Below are 20,899 nucleotides of genomic sequence, written 5' to 3'. Positions count from 1 at the left end.
TATATATATATATATATATATATATATATATATATATATATATATTATATTTAAGACGACATTTACGTTTAATAAATTTTTTTACTTATGTTTTTAATTAATTAATCAATTAAAAATCCACAATCTAAAGTAATTTTTAAAAACCTCTTCTTTTCGCTGGATCTTCTAAAGGCTTCGTATAATATATGATCTGTAAATACAAGAAAATAATTGTTCACATATTACTACAAATAACGAAGGAAAGTATTTATCGTTTTACATAGACTGTGTTTTTGCTTGTAACAAACAATAAGGTTTGGTAGTTTATGTTTGTAGTTAGCTTTGTGTGTGAGTAGAATGCCTGGTTAATTGCAGCGATAGGTGAGCGATTTAATCAGATTTTTTTTCTGCACGATTTTCGTTTACCTACTTGTTGTGATGAGAAACTGAATGGCATGAAGGTTTGAATGTTAGGTGTGGCATTGGAGAAATGGTGGATACCTAAGTGAATGCAATGTAGTTAGCTCTAGTATTTAGCTCTAGTATTTAGCTCTAGTATTTAGCTCTAGTATTTAGCTCTAGTATTTAGCTCTAGTATTTAGCTCTAGTATTTAGCTCTAGTATTTAGCTCTAGTATTTAGCTCTAGTATTTAGCTCTAGTATTTAGCTCTAGTATTTAGCTCTAGTATTTAGCTCTAGTATTTAGCTCCATTGTTTAGCTCCAGGTTTTAGCTCCTGTTTAGCGTAAGTGTTTTATTCAACGAACTAGTGTGTATTTAGATTCACTTAGTGCTTTCCGGTTGTTTTTTAATTTAAAAAACAACAAACCCATACCAAATATGTATCCTTAAAATTATACACGGTTACACCAATTTCTTTCAAGAATCTCTTCGTGAGAACCCCCCCCCCCTCCCTGGAGAATGTCCCCCGCCTCTGGAGAATGTTCCCTCCCCCCCCCCCCCCCCCGAAGAAATAGAAAAATACATAATTTATAAAGAAAATATATACATATACTTTAACCACTGTCCCCCCCCCTTCGAATATTTCAACTGCCTCCTCCCCTCCACCGGAGAAAAATGTCTGAAAGAAACACTGGGTGTCACGTGTCGTTTTGTCGTTACAGTGCGGACCCTTCCTCAACCCTGTATGTTTCAAGTCCCCCCACCCACCCACACCCTCGAGAAAATAAAATGTCTGAAAGAAACACTGGGTGACAACAATTGTCATTACATTACCCCCCCCCCCTCCCCAACCCTGTATGTTTCAAGTCACTCTCCAATAAAACAAAATGTCTGAAAGAAACAAGTTACCGTGTTTCAAGTTATCCCCCCCCCCCCCCAACCCCCGAGAAAAAAATTCTGAAAGAAACACTGGGTGACAACAATTGTTATTACATTCCCCCCCCCCCCATCCCTGTATGTTTCAAGTCTCCCCCCCCCCTCCAATAAAAATAAAATATCTGAAAGAAACACGTTACCGTCGTCTCCTGGCAGTACACGGGAATGTCCTTGGCGTTGGAGGTGGGCACCTGGTGCACCGTCTGGACGATCCCCAGGATCCTGGTCTGGGGGTCCTGTAGGGCATCGTTCTGCTGACCCTGGTAGGACACGTAGATGCTCTGGGGGGCCGGCTGGTTGCCCTGGGGTGGAGGCTGGTACCCCTGGGGTGGAGGCTGGTACCCCGGGGGTGGAGGCTGGTACCCCTGGGGTGGAGGCTGGTACCCCTGGGGTGGAGGTTGATATCCCGGGGGTGGAAGCTGATATCCCGGGGGTGGAGGCTGATATCCCGGGGGTGGTGGTTGGTATCCCTGAGGGGGGTAATGGTCTCCTTGGGATTGTTGGTACATCGGAGGGGGGTGTTGATACCCGGGCGGTGGTTGATAACCAGGGGGAGGTTGATAGGCGGGAGGGGGTTGGTTAGTGGGAGGGGGTTGGGTGCCGGAAACAGGCTGATATCCTGGGGTAAGAGAAAAAAAATAGTTTTCAATATTAGTAACGCCCTAAAATGTGTCAGTAGTATTCAGTTGCTAATTCACAATAAGTTTAACTAGAATTAAAACGAGTATGGTACATTCGGAGCAGAATATTTGTTACAATTATAGGCTATAGTTACACAATTTGTAAATATATTATACTACATTATAAATATTGAAATTTCCAACTGTAAATTCAGTATAATACTTTTAGTTTAAGTTATTCCAACTTTTGGAAAAGCAGCATTTTTTAGGGGTATGACGTCATTAACGGATGAACCCCTTAACCCAATGGAAAAGGACCGGGCTTCACTTACCTGAACCTACAAAAACCTACCTTGACCTACCTGAACCTACCTTGGCCGCTGGCGCTGCTGTTGTGATCATGACCCGACGTCCCCCCGCCCTCCTTCCCATCACCGTGCGAAGGTTCTAGATGTTGCCTGTCTCCTGGTGCGGCACATTCCTGGCTGGCGTCTGCCTGATGGTGCCGTCCCCCCTGCTGCCTGATGGCCTCTGACGTCGGCTTGGGAGCAGAGGCACCGGATCCCTGGGTCGGTTCCAGCCTGGTCTGGCTGCCCATAGCGCGCTCTTCCTCCTGCGTGTAGTAGCCGCCATTGCAGATTCTTTTGTGTGGGCGGAGGAGTGACAGCAGGGGCAACATTGTAGGGTCACTGTGGATAGTAGGGACAACATTGGAGGGGCAACATTGTAGGGTCACTGTGGATAGTAGGGACAACATTGTAGGGTCACTTTGGATAGTAGGGGCAACATTGTAGTGTCACCTCTCTGGCCGGTGACCTTTACTAGAAGGCCCTACACCTAATGATGTCGCTTTAGCACCACCCCCACATGTGGTTTGGTCCGCTGGCTGAGGCGGTGTGCCGGGGTGTGGCGCCTGGAGCCACATGTGGGACAGAAGGAACCTAGTGAGCCTACTCACCTAAAAGTGAAATACTAAAAAAAAGTCAATTGCGTAGTTTGTAAATTCCGTCTAAAGTCAAACAACCACGTTATTATAACGACAAATATTTTAACGTTGCACACGATTTTTCAATATTTAATTTTAATAAATGGAACATTCGAGACTTTACATTAGGGTCCATTTTACAACTTTACTGCTATAAAATAAACAATGCTAAAACTGGGTACATGGTGATTAAACTCAGACCTATTATCGATAATCAAAAGAAGAAGTCAACTAACCAAAAAGAAGCTAGAAGACTTTTATAAGCGGAGCTAACAACTTCATCAAGTAATAAAGAGTTATCAAAGTTGTCAAAACACAGTCTTCCGCTTCTTTCTGTTTTTAACTTGTTTCTCACTGGTGCGATTTTGTGCCATTGTGTGCAATGTAGGTACTGTAGGTGGGGACAATTGGAAATCCCCGAAATTTATATACCCTCTGCAATTTCAACATGTAGAATCTGCATTGAGTTACGAAAATCCAAGATTGGAAGCCAACAAATTCTATTTAAAACATCAAATAAATAACAAAAACATTTTTCTCAATAAGCTAATAGAATCTGTTCGATTTCATATGCATTTAATTTTCATGGAAGCGAAGGTTTTAACAATATGTTAAATTATAAATTTTTTATTGTTTTAATCAACATTTAAACTGAATTATATAGTTAATTAAATAACAAGTTTTAAAGATTAGATTTTCTTTGTAAAATTTAGCACAACGTAAATAATTATTAACATGAAAATACCTACAAACGAAAATTAAAACAAAGAAAACTTTGAGTTGTCGCGCAAGTTTTATTGGTTGATAAAATACATTCATCTAATAACTTTTTTTTCAAATCATTAACAACTATAGTTACAGGCAATGTATGTGCACACATTATAATTTTGTGAAGATACTTTTAATACAAATTTAACACTTACAAGTGCTCTTATGGGATAGATGTTTTTTTCTTTTCGATAATAAGAAGTAATATTTCCAAAAAAAAAAAAAAATTTCTCAATTTTACATTTAAATCATGATCTTTAAATACCGTTAGCAGGGAACATTCTAAATGTTTTTGTAAACAGAAAATTGTTTTTAAATGTACATTTTTTTAAAAATCTATTTTAAGTGATGGCCTTAATCCTTTGAATCTATTTGAACTGGTGGCCTTAATCCTTGGAATATTCGGCTATTTCCAGAATGTACATGAACAACATGACGAGGTCTATGTAGAGCAAGATGGCGGCCAGAATGTACATTTCCGGTTCAAGTTGGTGTCTCTTGCCGCCCATTATTAATTGTGTGTCGATAATAATGTACTGGAAGAGAGAAATTGATGATATGATGATAATGTACTGTAAGAGAGAAATTGATGAAATGATGGTAATCTATTGGAAGAGAGAAATTGATGAAATGATGGTAATCTATTGGAAGAGAGAAATTGATGAAATGATGATAATCTATTGGAAGAGAGAAATTGATGAAATGATGATAATCTATTGGAAGAGAGAAATTGATGAAATGATGATAATGTACTGGAAGAGAGAAATTGATGATATGATGTTAAAACACTGGAAGAGAGAAATCGATGATATGATGATAATGTACTGGAACTAATTGATTATAGTAATTGATTATATTGTAGTGAAAATTGATGAGAAATTGATGATAATGTACTAGAATGCAATTGATGATAATGTACTGTAAGAGTGAAATTGATGATATAATGATAATGTACTGGAAGAGAGAAATTGATGATATGATGATAATGTACTGTAAGAGAGAAATTGATGAAATGATGGTAATCTATTGGAAGAGAGAAATTGATGAAATGATGGTAATCTATTGGAAGAGAGAAATTGATGAAATGATGATAATCTATTGGAAGAGAGAAATTGATGAAATGATGATAATCTATTGGAAGAGAGAAATTGATGAAATGAGGATAATGTACTGGAAGAGAGAAATTGATGATATGATGATAAAACACTGGAAGAGAGAAATCGATGATATGATGATAATGTACTGGAACTAATTGATTATAGTAATTGATTATATTGTAGTGAAAATTGATGAGAAATTGATGATAATGTACTAGAATGCAATTGATGATAATGTACTGTAAGAGTGAAATTGATGATATAATGATAATGTACTGGAAGAGAGAAATTGATGATATGATGATAATGTACTGTAAGAGAGAAATTGATGAAATGATGGTAATCTATTGGAAGAGAGAAATTGATGAAATGATGGTAATCTATTGGAAGAGAGAAATTGATGAAATGATGATAATCTATTGGAAGAGAGAAATTGATGAAATGATGATAATCTATTGGAAGAGAGAAATTGATGAAATGAGGATAATGTACTGGAAGAGAGAAATTGATGATATGATGATAAAACACTGGAAGAGAGAAATCGATGATATGATGATAATGTACTGGAACTAATTGATTATAGTAATTGATTATATTGTAGTGAAAATTGATGAGAAATTGATGATAATGTACTAGAATGCAATTGATGATAATGTACTGTAAGAGTGAAATTGATGATATAATGATAATGTACTGGAAGAGAGAAATTGATGATATGATGATAATGTACTGTAAGAGAGAAATTGATGAAATGATGGTAATCTATTGGAAGAGAGAAATTGATGAAATGATGGTAATCTATTGGAAGAGAGAAATTGATGAAATGATGATAATCTATTGGAAGAGAGAAATTGATGAAATGATGATAATCTATTGGAAGAGAGAAATTGATGAAATGAGGATAATGTACTGGAAGAGAGAAATTGATGATATGATGATAAAACACTGGAAGAGAGAAATCGATGATATGATGATAATGTACTGGAACTAATTGATTATAGTAATTGATTATATTGTAGTGAAAATTGATGAGAAATTGATGATAATGTACTAGAATGCAATTGATGATAATGTACTGTAAGAGTGAAATTGATGATATAATGATAATGTACTGGAAGAGAGAAACTGATGATATGATCAGTGTTTCTTCCAGACTTTTTTCTCCGGGGGGGGGGGGGGGGGTACTTGACATTTTCGGGGGGGGGGGGCGGTAAGCTTTCTTCGGGGGGGGGGGGGACACTGTTAAAAGAATATATTTTCTATATAAATTATATAAATTTCATTTCGTTCGGGGGGGGGGGGGGGGAGGGGCGGTAAAAAATTTCCGGGGGGGGGGGCTTTGCCCTCCAACGAGATGCTTGGAAGAAACTCTGGATTTGATGATAATGTACTGGAAGAGAGAAATTGATGAAATGATGGTAATGTACTGTAAGAGAGAAATCGATGATATGATGATAATGTACTGGAACTCGTTGATTATAGTAATTGATTATATTTGAGTGAAAATTGATGAGAAATTGATTATAATGTACTATAGTGTAATTAATTATATGGCAGTGGAACAAAGAAATTGATGAAAATGTAGTGAGAAATTGATAATATACAATAGAACAGAAAAATGGACTGGTTCGCTAATTGTGTGTTACGAGACGTCTTGTGCACAATTCCAATGTAAGACAGGATGAGTGGCCTCACGAGTCACACACACGCATGTACACAAGTACACACACACATACACTAATATTAAAACAAGTCATATATATATATATATACATATATATATATATATATATATATATATATATATATATATATATATATGTGTATGTATGTATATATATATGTATATATATATGTTACGGTCAAAGCCCGAAGTGCGGCCAAACCCCGGATTGGCCGGCCAATGCGCGGATTGGCCGGCTCTCTTGGCCAAAGCCCGAAGAACTTAGAACTAAGATCGTATTTCGTACATTGGCCGGCCAATGCGCGCACTAGCCGGGACGTACTGGCCAAAGTCCGAAGTGCTTAAACTTGACAGCGTATTTTGTACATTGGCCGGCCAATGCGCGCATTGGCCGGGATGTCCTGGCCAATGTTCTATCTAGACTAAGTTGTGATCGCGTTTTCATTATTCTGGGTGCGGTTTCATTGCGAGTAACGTATTGTTTAGCTCGTTTGTATAGCATTCTATATGCAAGGCGACATGGATCAAAAGGGCCGTCAGACCATGAGACAGACATAGCAGTTGGATGTCAAAAGAAAAAAATTTAAATCCATGTCAGTTTCCATATATGGGCTACAACTGTATGTGACAGCCTCCTCCATGATGACGAGGTGAGACAATCATCAAAGAACAAAATCAAAGACAGTCGGCGTCACCGACCACATGCTTTGGAAACCAAAAGAGCAGAAGAAGTTGCTCACCAGCTGCTGGATATCTTCACGACTATTGGTGCCCCAAGTGTGCTTCAATCAGATAATGGAAGAGAATTTGTGAATCAAGTTATTTCTGAACTAAAGAACATGTGGCCTGAACTTAAACTAGTTCACGGAAAACCAAGGCATAGCCAAAGCCAAGGTTCAGTCGAACGTGCCAACCAAGATGTTCAAAACACAATGATAACATTGATGCAGACAAATGAATCAGCTTATTGGGCTGAGAGTCTCAAATTCATTCAATTTATGAAAAATCGTTCTTTTCATCAAGGAATCCAACAATCGCCATACGAAGCCTTGTTTGGATGCAAAGCAAAAGTGGGACTTAGCATTTCAAATCTACCAAGAGAGGCTTTCAATAAAATAGTTACTGAGGAAGATCTTGAGAACATTGAACAAGAAATGGAGGTTGCCATAAATGCAACTACATCCTCAGCTAACACATCTACTGCCGTGGCTGAACGCCCAGACCAGTTGCGTGACAATAATGTGGCCAACAGATTCTGTTTAGTTTGTGAAAAACATTGTAGTGCAGCTCATTTTTGTGGATCATGTGGCAACGATGTCCATGCTATGTGTGTAATGCCCAATGAAGCAGACGAAGGGTACGGAGGGAACATTGCCTGCAGATTGTGTCACAACAAACAAGACATCATGGAACACAGATCAGCAGCTCATACTGGCTTGCAATCTCAAGGTGCTAAGATGCTTAAAACATCAAATACAAAATTTAAAGATGGTGAAGTGGGTGACAATGCACGCATCCGTTTTCCAGATGTTGACAGAGGTCACGGTGATCCCCGAAGCGTGATTGCAGTTGTCATGAGCGTCGAGGGCGGTTTCTACAAATTAGAAACGGAACATGGTGTTCTAAAACAACTGTATGCTAGAAGTGAGTTTTCAATTCTTCACGAAAAACTGCTCTTATTGTCGTCAGTTGGCACTGAGGAAAAATCACTACGAACCATCGCATCTTCACAATCATTGACTGGGGGCCAAGGCTACACTCGCTGCAATTGCACAACTAAGTACACAACAAATCGCTGCAAGTGTAAAAATAACAAGCTGCTATGTAATTCTAAATGCCATAAAAGTTCAACTTGTTGTAACAAATGATGATATTGATAGATTGAGACTATAGTACAATAAAACATTTGAATGTTTCTGTCATTTAATTTAATTAATAATCAATAAAGACTTAATTTTGTGATCCTTACGGCATTAAAAAAAAAAATCTGCCCATGATCTTCTAATTCGGACTTTGGCCGGTCGTCCCTAGCCAGAAGATCTTCTAATTAAGACTTTGGCCGGTCCACCATGGCCAGTCCGCGGACTGGCCGGCCAAAGGCCGAATTTATAATAGCCCCTGTGCGCACTTCTCTCTCTCTCTCTCTCTCTCTCTCTCTCTCTCTCTCTCTCTGTCTGTCCGCAAAATATTTTCACATCACATCAGAAACTGCAGCGATATATGAAGAATTTTATACGGACTTTTGTTGAAAGTAATATGTTAGATGTTTTAAATGTATAACCACAATTTTATTTAAAGAAGAAAAATAAAAAATAAAGGCGCATTCGAATTTAGAAAAACAATTTTAATTATGCAACCGGAAAAGTGTTTAAACTTGGGACAAGAACGCATTTAACAATGACGTCGCTTATTGTTTACACTAAAAAAAGAGCACGAAATTGAAGACGTCTTTTTTTTTAAAAAAAAAGGAAAAAAGGAAAAAAAAAGAAACTGATGACGTCATCTTCCGAGTTTAGAATAAAAAGAAATTAACTATTTCATTCAAATATGATCTAGAGCTATGTACGCTATGAAATGTAAACAATACGATTTTCTCGGCCTAAACTTAAAAAAATTATTTTATCTATTTGGATTCTAGATCAGTAGCGTAGCGAGGGGGGGGGGGGCGGGGGCGGGGGCGGGGGGGGGACATATATCTTCGGGCGCCGAGCTTAGGGGGCGCCAAAATGGGTTGGAAAAATAAATTGAAAGGTTGAGGGGGTGCAAATTGAAAGTTCGAGGGGGGGGGGGTGCAAATCAAAATGTCGAGGGGGGGTGCAAATCGAAAGTTTGAGGGGGGGTGCAAATCAAAATCTCGAGGGGGTGCAAATCGGGAAGGGTCGCTACGCCTCTGTTCTAGATCTAGAGATTCTAGATCTAGATATTCTAGATCATCTAGATCTAGATCTAGATCTAGAGATTCTAGATCATCTAGATCTAGAGATTCTAGATCTAGATCTAGATTATCTAGATCTATGGAAAAACTAGACTTACACAGATGTAGACCCTACCTAGATCTAGAATCTATTCAAATAATACATTTCTATACTAAAGTATTTCAGGCCTTAATTACTTTATTGAAATATTTGTTTATCTATGCAATTTGCTAATCTCTATAATATATAAAGCAAAGTTGTCGGGTGCCCGACAGGCCACTTTCCGGCGCCGCAGGCGCTTCAAATTTGGCAGGATTTTGCCTTGGGGCGACAGAACACGGGAACCGGTTGGCCTAAAGGTCTACGATGAGGGGGTCAATACTGACCTCGACTGACCGGCGCCTTATATGGGCTATAAATCGAAAAAAAATGTCCACGGAGGAACCTCTTCATAACTCCTGAGGTCGTAGACCGACCCTCGGGCGAATTAATTAAGCATTCAAATTCTCAATGTTTTCGAAAGCCTAAGCGAAGCTGTGCAGCTTGCCTAGTATATATATATATATATATACAGGGGCGTAGCGAGGGGGGGGGCGGGGGGTGCGGACCGCACCGGGTGACACCATTTAGGGGGGTGACACCAAGGAAAAAAAAAGCAAAATATATAGATAAAAACTTGAGGGGGGGGGTGCAAATAGAAAACTTGAGGGGGGTTCAAATCGAAAGTTTGAGGGGGGGGGAATGCAAATCGAAAGTTTGAGGGGGGGGGGTGCAAATCGAAAACTTGAAAGTTTGTCCCCGGGAAGGATCGCTACGCCTCAGAAGGGGGGGGGGTGACACACATATATATATATATATCGGGGAAATTGGGCAAGAATTCTTAAGCATTGAGCATACCAATTGAAAAAGAAATTTAGCAAATTCACACAATTTTACATAATTTTTAACGGAAAAAACACTTTTCTTAGAATAGTGTCTTTTTAAACAGAAAAAAAACCTACTTTTCTAGATATAATGTCATCCCAAAATGAGTGAGCAAACTTTTGTTGATACCAGATAAGAACCGTGTACTCACCACACACACAGCGAGGGCACCCAAACACGCGTAGATCAACCGTAGAATAGGAACCTAGGTGAGTGATATTTCTTTTTAGAATTGTCTCATGTCATGTCTTACTTACAAAACAATATGTAAACTGTTAGACAAAACCCGTTTTTTAATTGTTACCTTAAACAGTTTGCTGTTTTTGATAAAAGCGTGTATTATTATTTTTATTTTTTTATTATTATTATTAATTTAGTTAATCAATATCTAAAATGTGTTTTTTCAAAGCCGAATATGTACACACCATATTAGCAAGCATACATGCAAAAATCTCCTGATAAAAATTTAAAAGTGACTTCTGTCATAGTCAAATAGTAAACAACACATTTGTCCATTTATGGATTTACTGGCATGTTTGTCAAGGTATGGGTTTACTAGATTTTAGACCATATTTGGGGTTACTGGCATGTTGGTAAATTTATGGGATTACTGGCTTTTTACTGGCTTTTAGTTCAATAAATGGCTTTACTAACATGGTGGTCAATTCATGGGATTCCTTGCATTTGGGTCTGCCCTCCCTCCCTAGCTACGCCCTCAGCATTAAGTTATCCGGTACTTATGGTTGTGTAAGGGACTTAACTCACTAAGAGTGGAGGGTGGCGGCAAGGATTGTGTAAGGGACTTAACTCACGTAAGAGTGGAGGGTGGCGGCAAGGATTGTGTAAGGGACTTAACTCACGTAAGAGTGCAGGATGGCGGCAAGGATTCCAAACAACATGATCATCAGAAAGATGACAAACATCACTGACATGAAACCAGTGAAATCAAATTTACAGCAGATTCCCGCAATCGTCAGGACGAAAAAACATGCCTGCACAATTTGTATTTACATTTTGTAAGTGAGTATATATGTGAGATATATATATATATATATATATATATATATATATATATATATATATATATATATATATATATATATATATATATATATATATAGATATAGATATAAAATAGATGCCTAGTTAGGTAGCGTTCACTTTTCGAAAATGATGGTCTATACGTCTATTGAAGTAGAGTTAACCTGTTTCTGTGAATTGGGCCCGGATTCGGGGTAAAAATTTGGCGTAAAAGCATTGTTATTATTGACTTTGTAACAGCTTTTAGGTGTTTGAGATGCGTGATATTTTACCCCCACCCCATAAAGAGGCTAATGACAAAATTCATATATGCATCAAGGCTAGTAGAAAAAGCTAATACAAAAAAGGCCATATTTGTTTTGTTGAATTCAATAATATTAGTAACACCATTTAGCATTTCCATTTTTTGACTCATAGAATCTATTGAATAAACATTGAATGTTTTTAGACAACTCTATTTGTCACTGAATAAAACCTTGTTGTCATATTTTAACATCTTCGACACGTTTGTCTTTATTATGATCATTTACACAGCAAGTACGAGTCTATTTAATTACTGAACGAGTGAATCTCGGTGATTAGACGTACCACTGTAGCGACAGCAGCTATCAATACGATTTCTTGGGCTTTAGTGCTGAAAAAAGTAACATTTCGTTATACTTTACTGGAATATGTTGACATATAAAGGTAAAAACAATTGGTGGTGATTATTAAAATTTTAGTTTTAGCTCTCATAATTCATAGGGCAGTAGTAGAGTTCATTTTCTTGACATCGGCATAAAAATTGATAGTGTGCTCAGCACTATTCTCAGCCGCCTTTATTTTCATTAGCGTGAGTCAGGTACCCATTAGAGCTGGGTGGACTCCAGGACTCTTTCAGTTATGAGCCTGGAGTGAGATCCCAAACTCGAGACCTTCGGGCTAGTAATCGGGCGCTCTAACACTCGGCCACAATGCCCCATGTAGTCAAGCTCGGTTTGATCATTTGAACCCAAAATATGAACTAAAAATAAACTCACAGCACGATTTGAATTAAAGCATTACTGTTTACTTAATCATAGTAAAACATAGTAACAACACAATACTTAATCTCATAGCAACAACACATACTTAATCTCATAGCAACAACACATACTTAATCTCATAGCAACAGCACATACTTAATCTCATAGCAACAGCACATACTTAATCTCATAGCAACAACACATACTTAATCTCATAGCAACAACACATACTTAATCTCATAGCAAGAGCACATACTTAATCTCATAGCAACAGCACATACTTAATCTCATAGCAACAACACATACTTAATCTAATAGCAACAGCACATACTTAATCTCACAGCAACAGCATATACTTAATCTCATAGCAACAGCACATACTTAATCTCATAGCAACAGCACATACTTAATCTCATAGCAACAGCATATACTTAATCTCATAGCAACAACACATACTTAATCTCATAGCAACAGCACATACTTAATCTCATAGCAACAGCACATACTTAATCTCATAGCAACAGCATATACCTAATCTAATAGCAACAGCACATACTTAATCTCATAGCAACAGCACATACTTAATCTCATAGCAACAGCACATACTTAATCTCATAAGAACAACACTCAGCCTCATTACAACACCACTCACACTACACTTATACATTATTACACACTACACACATACATCAGCGCCACAAGCGATGAACTCACGACACCGCCACTAACCTTGTAACAAATCCTAACGTGCCAGCCTCTGCTATTGTCTGATTTAAAAGATGGCCATTAAATAAATCTTTAAAAAAATAATTCAATGATGAATAAACTAAACTGTAAAGTGAAAGCTTTAATAAATCTAACATAGCAAAATAAAAATTGATAAGGAAAAAAGCAGAGGCATAGCGAGGGGGGGGGGGGGGGTGCGGGGGGGACGACATATGTCCCCGGGCGCCGACCTTAGGGGGCGTCAAAATGGGTTGGAAAAATAGATTGAATGCTTGAGGGGGGTGCAAATCGAAAATTTGAGGGGGGGGGGGGGGTGCAAATCGAAAGTTTGTCCCAGGGCGCCGGGAAGGGTCGCTACGCCTCTGGAAAAAAGTCTTTTATTATATTCACAAATCACACACACAATCACAGATGAAAAGAATGCACTAAAAAGTATAAAAAAAAATTAATAGAGTTTAGTGAAACCTTTCTATAGCTATATGATGATTTGACTAAAAATATAAGCCTAGGCTCTCAATGATAGGAATTGAAAATAAGTCTTATATTATAGATCAAATACACCTATCAATGAACGCCCTATGAAAGGGAATATAGTTTCCATAAGTGAGGGCCCAGGCTATTATTTTTAGTAAATATAAACTAATTAGGTATATTTCAATTTTATTTAATTTACAAAAACAAATTAAATTAAAATCTAAATTTTTCAGGGGGGAGGGGGGGGTGGGATGGACACTAGTAAAAGTTTATATTTTCTATCAATATTCTATTTCGTTCGGGGGGGGGGGTTCATCGGGGAGGGGAGGGGGGGGCGAAGAGATGCCTGAAATATACTTACAAGGACGACGATTACACCAACGCTAGTTGGGTTGGTGGTCATCAACTTTTCGGCACAGAAGCACATCAATATAGCACAGCAGAGGTAGAGGAACCTGCCAATGTGAGTCAAGTTCCATTTCAAACCTGACGGTCGATGGGGCAGGTGAAGTAGAGTTCACCTGTTTCTGTGGCCTCGGCTTATGAGGGGATGGTGTGTTAAGCACTATGCCCATCTGCCTTTACTTTCCCTAACGTGAGTTAGGTACCCATCAGGACTGGGTGGACTCAGTTACGGTCTACTGGCTTAAACCCGGAATTGAACTCGAGACTCTCGGGTTAGCAGCTCTCTACCGCTAGGCCACTCCGTCCCATAATCTGCCAATGTAGCACGCTACATGTACAACTGTGGCGGCATGGTTAAATGGCAGAGCAACATAAAATAACCTGGAAGTCCCGTGTTCGAATCCAGCTCTGATGGGCACCTAACTCATGTTAGGGAAAGTGATAGCGGCTGGGCATAGGACTGACCAAAATAGCTGTCCTTATATCGAGGTTACAGAAACACATGAACTCTACTTCACTTGCCCCATGGACCATCAGGTTCGAAAGGGTACTTTACTTTACATTAACATACTAGTGAATACTACATCAGAAATCTTAACATATTTTTTAAACAAAACTTGCTATACTATATACTAGCATAGACTGCTAACCTAGCTAAATCGAGTTAGGATCATTGGGAAATCGTTGAAACCTTTTACTCAGTTTAAAGTAGAAGACTTCACAGATTCATAAGCAACTTACATGCAAACATAGATAAGGTAGAAATGTTCTTTCAGCCAGATTTTGACGGGCTCCCTGAAACCACAATAAAAATGTTTTATCTCTCTATACAGTTCAATGTACATCCTATAGTTATGTTGGTTTACAGAAATCATGGACTCAGGCCAGTGGCGTAGCGAGGGGGGGTGGGGGGGGGGGGGCGAACCGCACCGGTGAAACCATTTAGGGGGGGGGGGACACAAAAGCAAAAAATAGCAAATATATACAGAAAAATGAAAATTCAACTTAATTAAGTGATTAATTATAGTGAGTTACATATATATATATATATATATATATATATATATATATATATATATATATATATATATATATATATATATATACATCGTTCTTAAGCAAGTTCATATATATATATATATATATATATATATATATATATATATATATATATATATATATATATATATATATATATATATATATATATATATATATATATATATTTTTTTTTTTTTTTTTTTTTTTTTTTTTTTAAGGGTTGGGGGTGGGGTGGAGGTGACACTAATAAGTGCCGCACCGGGTGACACCCGACCTCGCTACGCCACTGACTCAGGCTCTACCAGTCAGTCTTTCTTTCAGGCATCTCTCCGCCGGGGCAGAGGGGGGGGGGGCACTTAAAATAACTTCCCAGGGTTAAAGTATATATTTTCTATATTAATTTAATTTTCTTTTCTATTTTGTCCGGGTTGGATGAGCTCATGGGGCAGTGTCAGCCCTCTACCTCCACCCCTCCCCCCCCCCCGTGATGCATGAAAGAAACACTAGTTTTCTGTGTTGACTTTATTGTACCGTGACGAAACAAACAAACAACACTCTCCATCTTGTGACGGAACCCAAACTGGTCTTCTTTATTATTTACCAGATTTTTTTGCTATTTTAATCCGAAATTAAAATTTATAATCAACTACCGTTTTCCCAAAACCATGTATAGTTTATTCCGTTCTTTTTAAACAGATATGTTAAAATTTCAAAATAACCTTTACTGACCAATATAATATTTGTTTAAATATATGTATTCAATAAAACGGTGCTAACCAAAACTATTCGCTATGCACTAAATGGTTTTAAAAAGTTTTGAAAGGGCAACCAAAATTCTTGTATATACTTACAGGAGCGTGCAAGCTGCAACCACCAGCGCAGTAAAAATAAACTGGATCAGTAGAACCGTGTAGGTTTTTGTGATAAACGCTAGAAAACAACAAATGTACACAGCCATTTAAATAGAGTTCTTTGCATTGTTTATAAAGTGCAGACCTAAAGAAACAAAACTAAAACAACTAACCTTTACAATGTTGTTAATAAGTGATATTCTTTCGAATGAAATAAGTATCTATTTAGTTGATCTGCATGTACACTCAGAACATATGCATATATATATATATATATATATATATATATATATATATATATATATATATATATATATATATATATATATATATATATATATATATATATATATATATATATATATATATATACTAATTACCTCTTCGTTTTTCGGGATCTTCCAAAGGTTTAGTGTAGTATACGACCTATGTGATAAATGTATATTAAAGTCATAAACGACCTTGGATGATTTTGTTGAACTTAATTAAAGAATAATTGGCATGTAGCTCCCTTTGGCAATTAGAACGGTTTTTTTTTAAAGTTTTTTTTTATTAGTCAACACATGTATTTCTTCTTCTTCGTTCTTAATTTTTAGTGTTGGAAAGGATCGAGCCTTATCTGCAAGAGGGTTGAACTCGAGACTTTTTCGAATTTATCAACCATGCCGATTCGACCACGACTCCATCACCATTATGGATACGTGTCAACTGGTTATGCGCCATTGAGGCCATTGACTCCGATTTCAGCCTGCTATTCTTTTTGGATTTGCTTCCATAGCCTTTGTTAAACCAAGAACAAACTACAAGGCAGCAGTTGTTTGATTTTGGAGTTGTCTCTCCTAGAAGAGTGGCTGTCCCCAGCTAACGAACCTCATCTGCCCGAGGGTTCGAACTCGAGACTTTTCGGTTTAGCAACCATGAGCTTTACCGACTCGACCACGCTCTCCTAGAAGAGTGGCTGTACCCAGCTAACGAGCCTCATCTAAAACTAGACATTTAGAAGATTAAAACAAAAAACATGGACAAGACAAGACGGATGTCTACGTCACCACAGTCTGCTGGTACATGACTTGATCCTGGGGTTGGCCAGACTGGGAGTAGGCGGGCGGCGGCTGCTGGTAGGAGCCCGGGGGTGGGTACACGACGTGGTTCTGTGGGTTCTGGAACACCCCCGGGTTGCCCCCTTGGGGTGGCAGCTGGTAGCTGTACCCAGGGGGAGGCTGAGGCTGTGGGTAGGGTGGAGCCTGGTACTGAGGATACTGCTGTTGCGGATATCCCTGTTGCGGATATCCCTGTTGCGGATATCCCTGTTGTGGATATCCCTGTTGCGGATATCCCTGCTGTGGATATCCCTGTTGTGGATAACCCTGTTGTGGATAACCCTGCTGGGGTGGGGGCTGGCCTCCTTGCGCGTACTGAGCGTATGGGTTTATGACTAGATGGAAACAGTAAGCAAAAAAAATACAATAATTAGACTTGTAATAACCAGCTTGGATGGGCGCCAGCTAGCACTAGATGCGACACATAGAGATTATAACTGCCATAAACCAATACATTTAGTCTCGGTCGACGCCCGGGGTTGACAAGGGTAGAGCCTACCTTTGCAGATCAGGACGGGGGTGGAAAGTATAACCACTGGTCTACCAAGAACTTAGAGTAAGTAAAAAGTACAATTTCGAACCTGCCATGGGGGGCAGGTGAAGTAGAGTTCATCTGTTTTAGTGACCTCGGCATATAAAAAGGGATAGTATACCAATAACTTATACTTTCTCAAATAGTCAAAGATTGGATGAGGTCCAGTTTTTTTTTTTTTGGTGTCATCTTGTCTGTGAACTATGCCTGAAATTATTGTAGCGTGAATTGCCAAAAAATAAATAAATACCACATCTCTTAGCAAGCTAAGGAGCATTTAGCGTGAAAGAAATACTTCTCTTGGTACTAAAATCAGATTTATGCGATGCTAGTTTTGTTAAATGTAGGTCTTCTTATAATTATGTATGCGTGGCATGAAGGCAGACTACAAAACAGATTCAGCCATTTTTTGCGCAGAATTCTACTAATTTCATACACGGACCAATGTGAGTTGTCGTTTCGAGAACTTGCTAAACAACGTCAAGAGAAACAAAGCACAGATGATAAGCACACGTAACACGATCTGGCCAATCACAATCATGCAGGGGGGCTATGCCAGGGGGAAAGAAGGAGATTGAGATGAAGAAGGAAATGGCTGGGTGACGTCAAGGACTGGGCCGGGTTGTCTGATGCCGTGTTATTCAACTTTTATAGGACCGGGAAGGGTGGCAAGGAATGATGAAAGGGTCACCTGTGCTGCCTCAACTAAACTCTCGGGATTATGGGATAGAACAATATATAAACATTTGACTAACTAGTTTACAATGCAAGCCTACCCCACACCACACCACCAAAAGAAAAACAACAAAAAACAGCCTTCTTTTTAAAAAAAAATAGACAAAATCCACTCGGCGCCGACCCACAAACATACACACAAACACACACACCTCCCAAACATTCTATCACTTAACGCACGATCTCCCCCCCCCCCCCCCTCCACTCCTCTACTCAGTTGCACTACCATACGTCTAAAATCCAATACTTCTAATACCACAGAACATCGCGTGACGTCACGTGGTTGCCTACAGACTCACCCTGACCGTTGGCGCTGCTGTTGGTGTCCAGTCCCGCCTCGCCCTGGCTGATCCCGAGGGCCACCTGCTTGTGAGGACCGTCCCCCTGCACCCCCTCGCACGCCTTGAGATCCACTGTGTGCTGCCCCTGCCGTCTGCCCCCATCCTCCTCTACCTTCTGCCCGGTTGGCTGGGGTCAGCGACTCCGTCTAGTTCCGAGCCAATCTTGTTCCGCTTCGGGAGCTCGACTGTGACGTAGGCGCCGTTGCGGATTCTCTTGTGCGGGCGAATTAGCGTCAGCAGGGGTAACATGGTGACCGGGTGGTGTCCGCCTGGTGGCCAGATAAATTTTAACTGACTAGTTTTTTTTTTTTTTTTGCTTAATTAAATGCAGGATAAATACCAGCCACAGGGGATCGTGTATACATCTTGGGTCTAGGATATCCCCCGGTTCACCCCCCCCCATCATCACCCCCACCCTACCAATTGCCCTCCTGGATAATCACCCTCTTATACCTAGCCTATTAACCCATCTCCAGCTCCCTATCTCTAACAACATCCATATCACCCAGTCATTTTCCCCAACATTGACCCCCTGTTCATTGTCCTCCCCGATAATTACCCCCTCCCTTCCCCCCCCCCCCCCCACCCCGAACGAAATGGAAATTTATATAGAAATATATACTTTTACCAGTCTCCCCCCCCCCGGAGAAAAATGTATGGGAGAAACACTGCTCCCTATTTCTAAAAATATATAGATCTAACTTTTCCTGGCACTATCGCTATCCATAGCAATATACCTAAGCCTTGGCCTGTAGCCCATTTAAGAATTCTCTATGATGTAAGTTATTACCCTATTGTGGGGATTGTAAAACAGTGAATACACTGAATTCAAATCAAACGCAGCACCATTAACATTTTTAGGAACTTTAGGTAATCACAACACGAAAATTCTAGAATGTGTTGTTTTATTTTACACTTATGCGTGTTTAATACCGATTGAACAGAAAATGTTAATTGCGTTTTTATTTGCAATTGGACAACATGCTAATTTTAATTAGCTAATTACCTGCCTAAATGTAAATAAAAATCAGACAATCTAAATGTTTCGATAGAAATGCGATAAACTCAAGATGTTATTAGAGAACTCTTCTACTTCATTTACAACCCACGCGCCATTTAGCATGCGTGTATTCAAGTGCAAACCAATTACGAATAAACGGGAATTCCTTGTGGGAAGGCCGGAATTATATTTTTAGATTTATTCTGACTACCCATGAATTAAAAATATCAGGTGCAAGATGATATCCAAGTAGTACTTACTTTGTTATTATTTTGCAACGTTACTGCATGCGTTTATTTTGTTAATGACATGGTGTAAGGTTTATTGGGGCTTTTAGATGAATTCTACTTCTAAGGATATTTTATGCCAATGTATGCAATAGACATTGAGTTACTGGCAGTAGCGTAGCGAGGGGGGGGCGGGGGGGGCGGGGGGGGGGGGGACATATGTCCCCGGGCGCCGACCTTAGGGGGCGCCAAAATGGGTTGGAAAAATAAATTGAAAGGTTGAGGGGGGTGCAAATCGAAAGTTTGAGGGGGGTGCAAATCAAAATCTCGAGGGGGGGGTGCAAATCGAAAAGTTTGTCCCCGGGCGCCGGGAAGGGTCGCTACGCCTCTGGTTACTGGTTCTTTTCCTCCTATATGGGGGTTTTCATAAGCAACGTTGCACACGCTCTAAGAGAGGGGAGCTCGGAATTTCGTGACGATGTGTGACAAGTGGAAAAAAAAGGGGGGTACAGAAAGTGTAACACGACACACTTTTGTAGATTAAAATGTTATGTTAGAAAGCTTTAGCCTTTATTTCGCATTCTTTAAAAAAATTAGGTTGATAATAGTGTACTTGACAACTACAAATTCTGAGCCACTTTTTTAAGCCACTTGATATATAAGCAGCAGAACGAGTATTCCTAGCTTAAGTTCTAATCCCTTTCCTAACAACTAGTTTCTTTCTTTCATTTAGGCAATACCCTCCCTCTACCCGAAACTCGTCTACCCCCCCCCCCCCCACACTCCCTTCTCACGGACGAGATTGGGGGAAAAAACATAATTTATACAGAAAATATATACTTCAATGTCAACCCCTCCCCCCTACCCGAAACACGTCTACCCACCATATTCCCCCTTCCCTCCTCACGGACGAGATTGGGAAAAAAACATAATTTATAAAAAAAAAATATATACTTTAACCAACGTCCACCTCCCCCCCCCCCTCCTTTCAGTTTGCCTTACTCTCTCTCGCCTGAAAGTTTTAAACCTACCCCCCCCCCAACGAAGAAAAAATGTCTGAAAGAAACCCTGTTAATCACGATTTAATGACAACAACTGTTGCCCTGGGTAAAC

General features: G+C 39.2%; 2 protein-coding genes across 3 annotated transcripts in view; both read right to left on the bottom strand.

The window, feature by feature from the left end:
- Positions 1-3,261, bottom strand: part of LOC131940134 (protein lifeguard 1) — a 9,434-nt gene extending 6,173 nt beyond the window's left edge. The window contains exons 1-4 of the mRNA XM_059298714.1: positions 3,158-3,261; positions 2,309-2,625; positions 1,457-1,935; positions 145-190 (exon numbers count right to left, since the gene is read on the bottom strand). Of these exons, the coding sequence (XP_059154697.1) occupies positions 145-190; positions 1,457-1,935; positions 2,309-2,615 (832 nt within the window). The 5' untranslated portion in view covers positions 2,616-2,625; positions 3,158-3,261. The remainder of the gene's footprint in view (positions 1-144; positions 191-1,456; positions 1,936-2,308; positions 2,626-3,157) is intronic.
- A 447-nt stretch (positions 3,262-3,708) lies between these two features.
- LOC131940149 (protein lifeguard 2) overlaps positions 3,709-20,899 on the bottom strand; it is a 22,673-nt gene continuing 5,482 nt past the window's right edge. The window contains exons 1-12 of one of the 2 annotated variants that reach the window (XM_059298746.1): positions 19,566-19,673; positions 18,518-18,828; positions 16,901-17,286; positions 16,232-16,277; positions 15,852-15,930; positions 14,701-14,754; positions 13,916-14,009; positions 13,084-13,121; positions 11,939-11,984; positions 11,170-11,301; positions 10,461-10,514; positions 3,709-4,225 (exon numbers count right to left, since the gene is read on the bottom strand). In XM_059298746.1, coding sequence (XP_059154729.1) covers positions 4,076-4,225; positions 10,461-10,514; positions 11,170-11,301; positions 11,939-11,984; positions 13,084-13,121; positions 13,916-14,009; positions 14,701-14,754; positions 15,852-15,930; positions 16,232-16,277; positions 16,901-16,918 — 711 coding nt within the window. In that variant the 5' untranslated portion in view covers positions 16,919-17,286; positions 18,518-18,828; positions 19,566-19,673 and the 3' untranslated portion in view covers positions 3,709-4,075. Of the gene's footprint in view, positions 4,226-10,460; positions 10,515-11,169; positions 11,302-11,938; positions 11,985-13,083; positions 13,122-13,915; positions 14,010-14,700; positions 14,755-15,851; positions 15,931-16,231; positions 16,278-16,900; positions 17,287-18,517; positions 18,829-19,565; positions 19,674-20,899 lie in introns of those variants that run through there. The other variant, XM_059298745.1, reaches the window with a different exon arrangement.

Source organism: Physella acuta, unplaced genomic scaffold, assembly GCF_028476545.2.
Source record: "Physella acuta isolate Inbredline_101_S28 unplaced genomic scaffold, ASM2847654v3 ptg000309l, whole genome shotgun sequence".
Lineage (NCBI taxonomy): Eukaryota > Metazoa > Mollusca > Gastropoda > Physidae > Physella > Physella acuta.
This window is presented reverse-complemented; position numbering and strand designations above follow the sequence as displayed.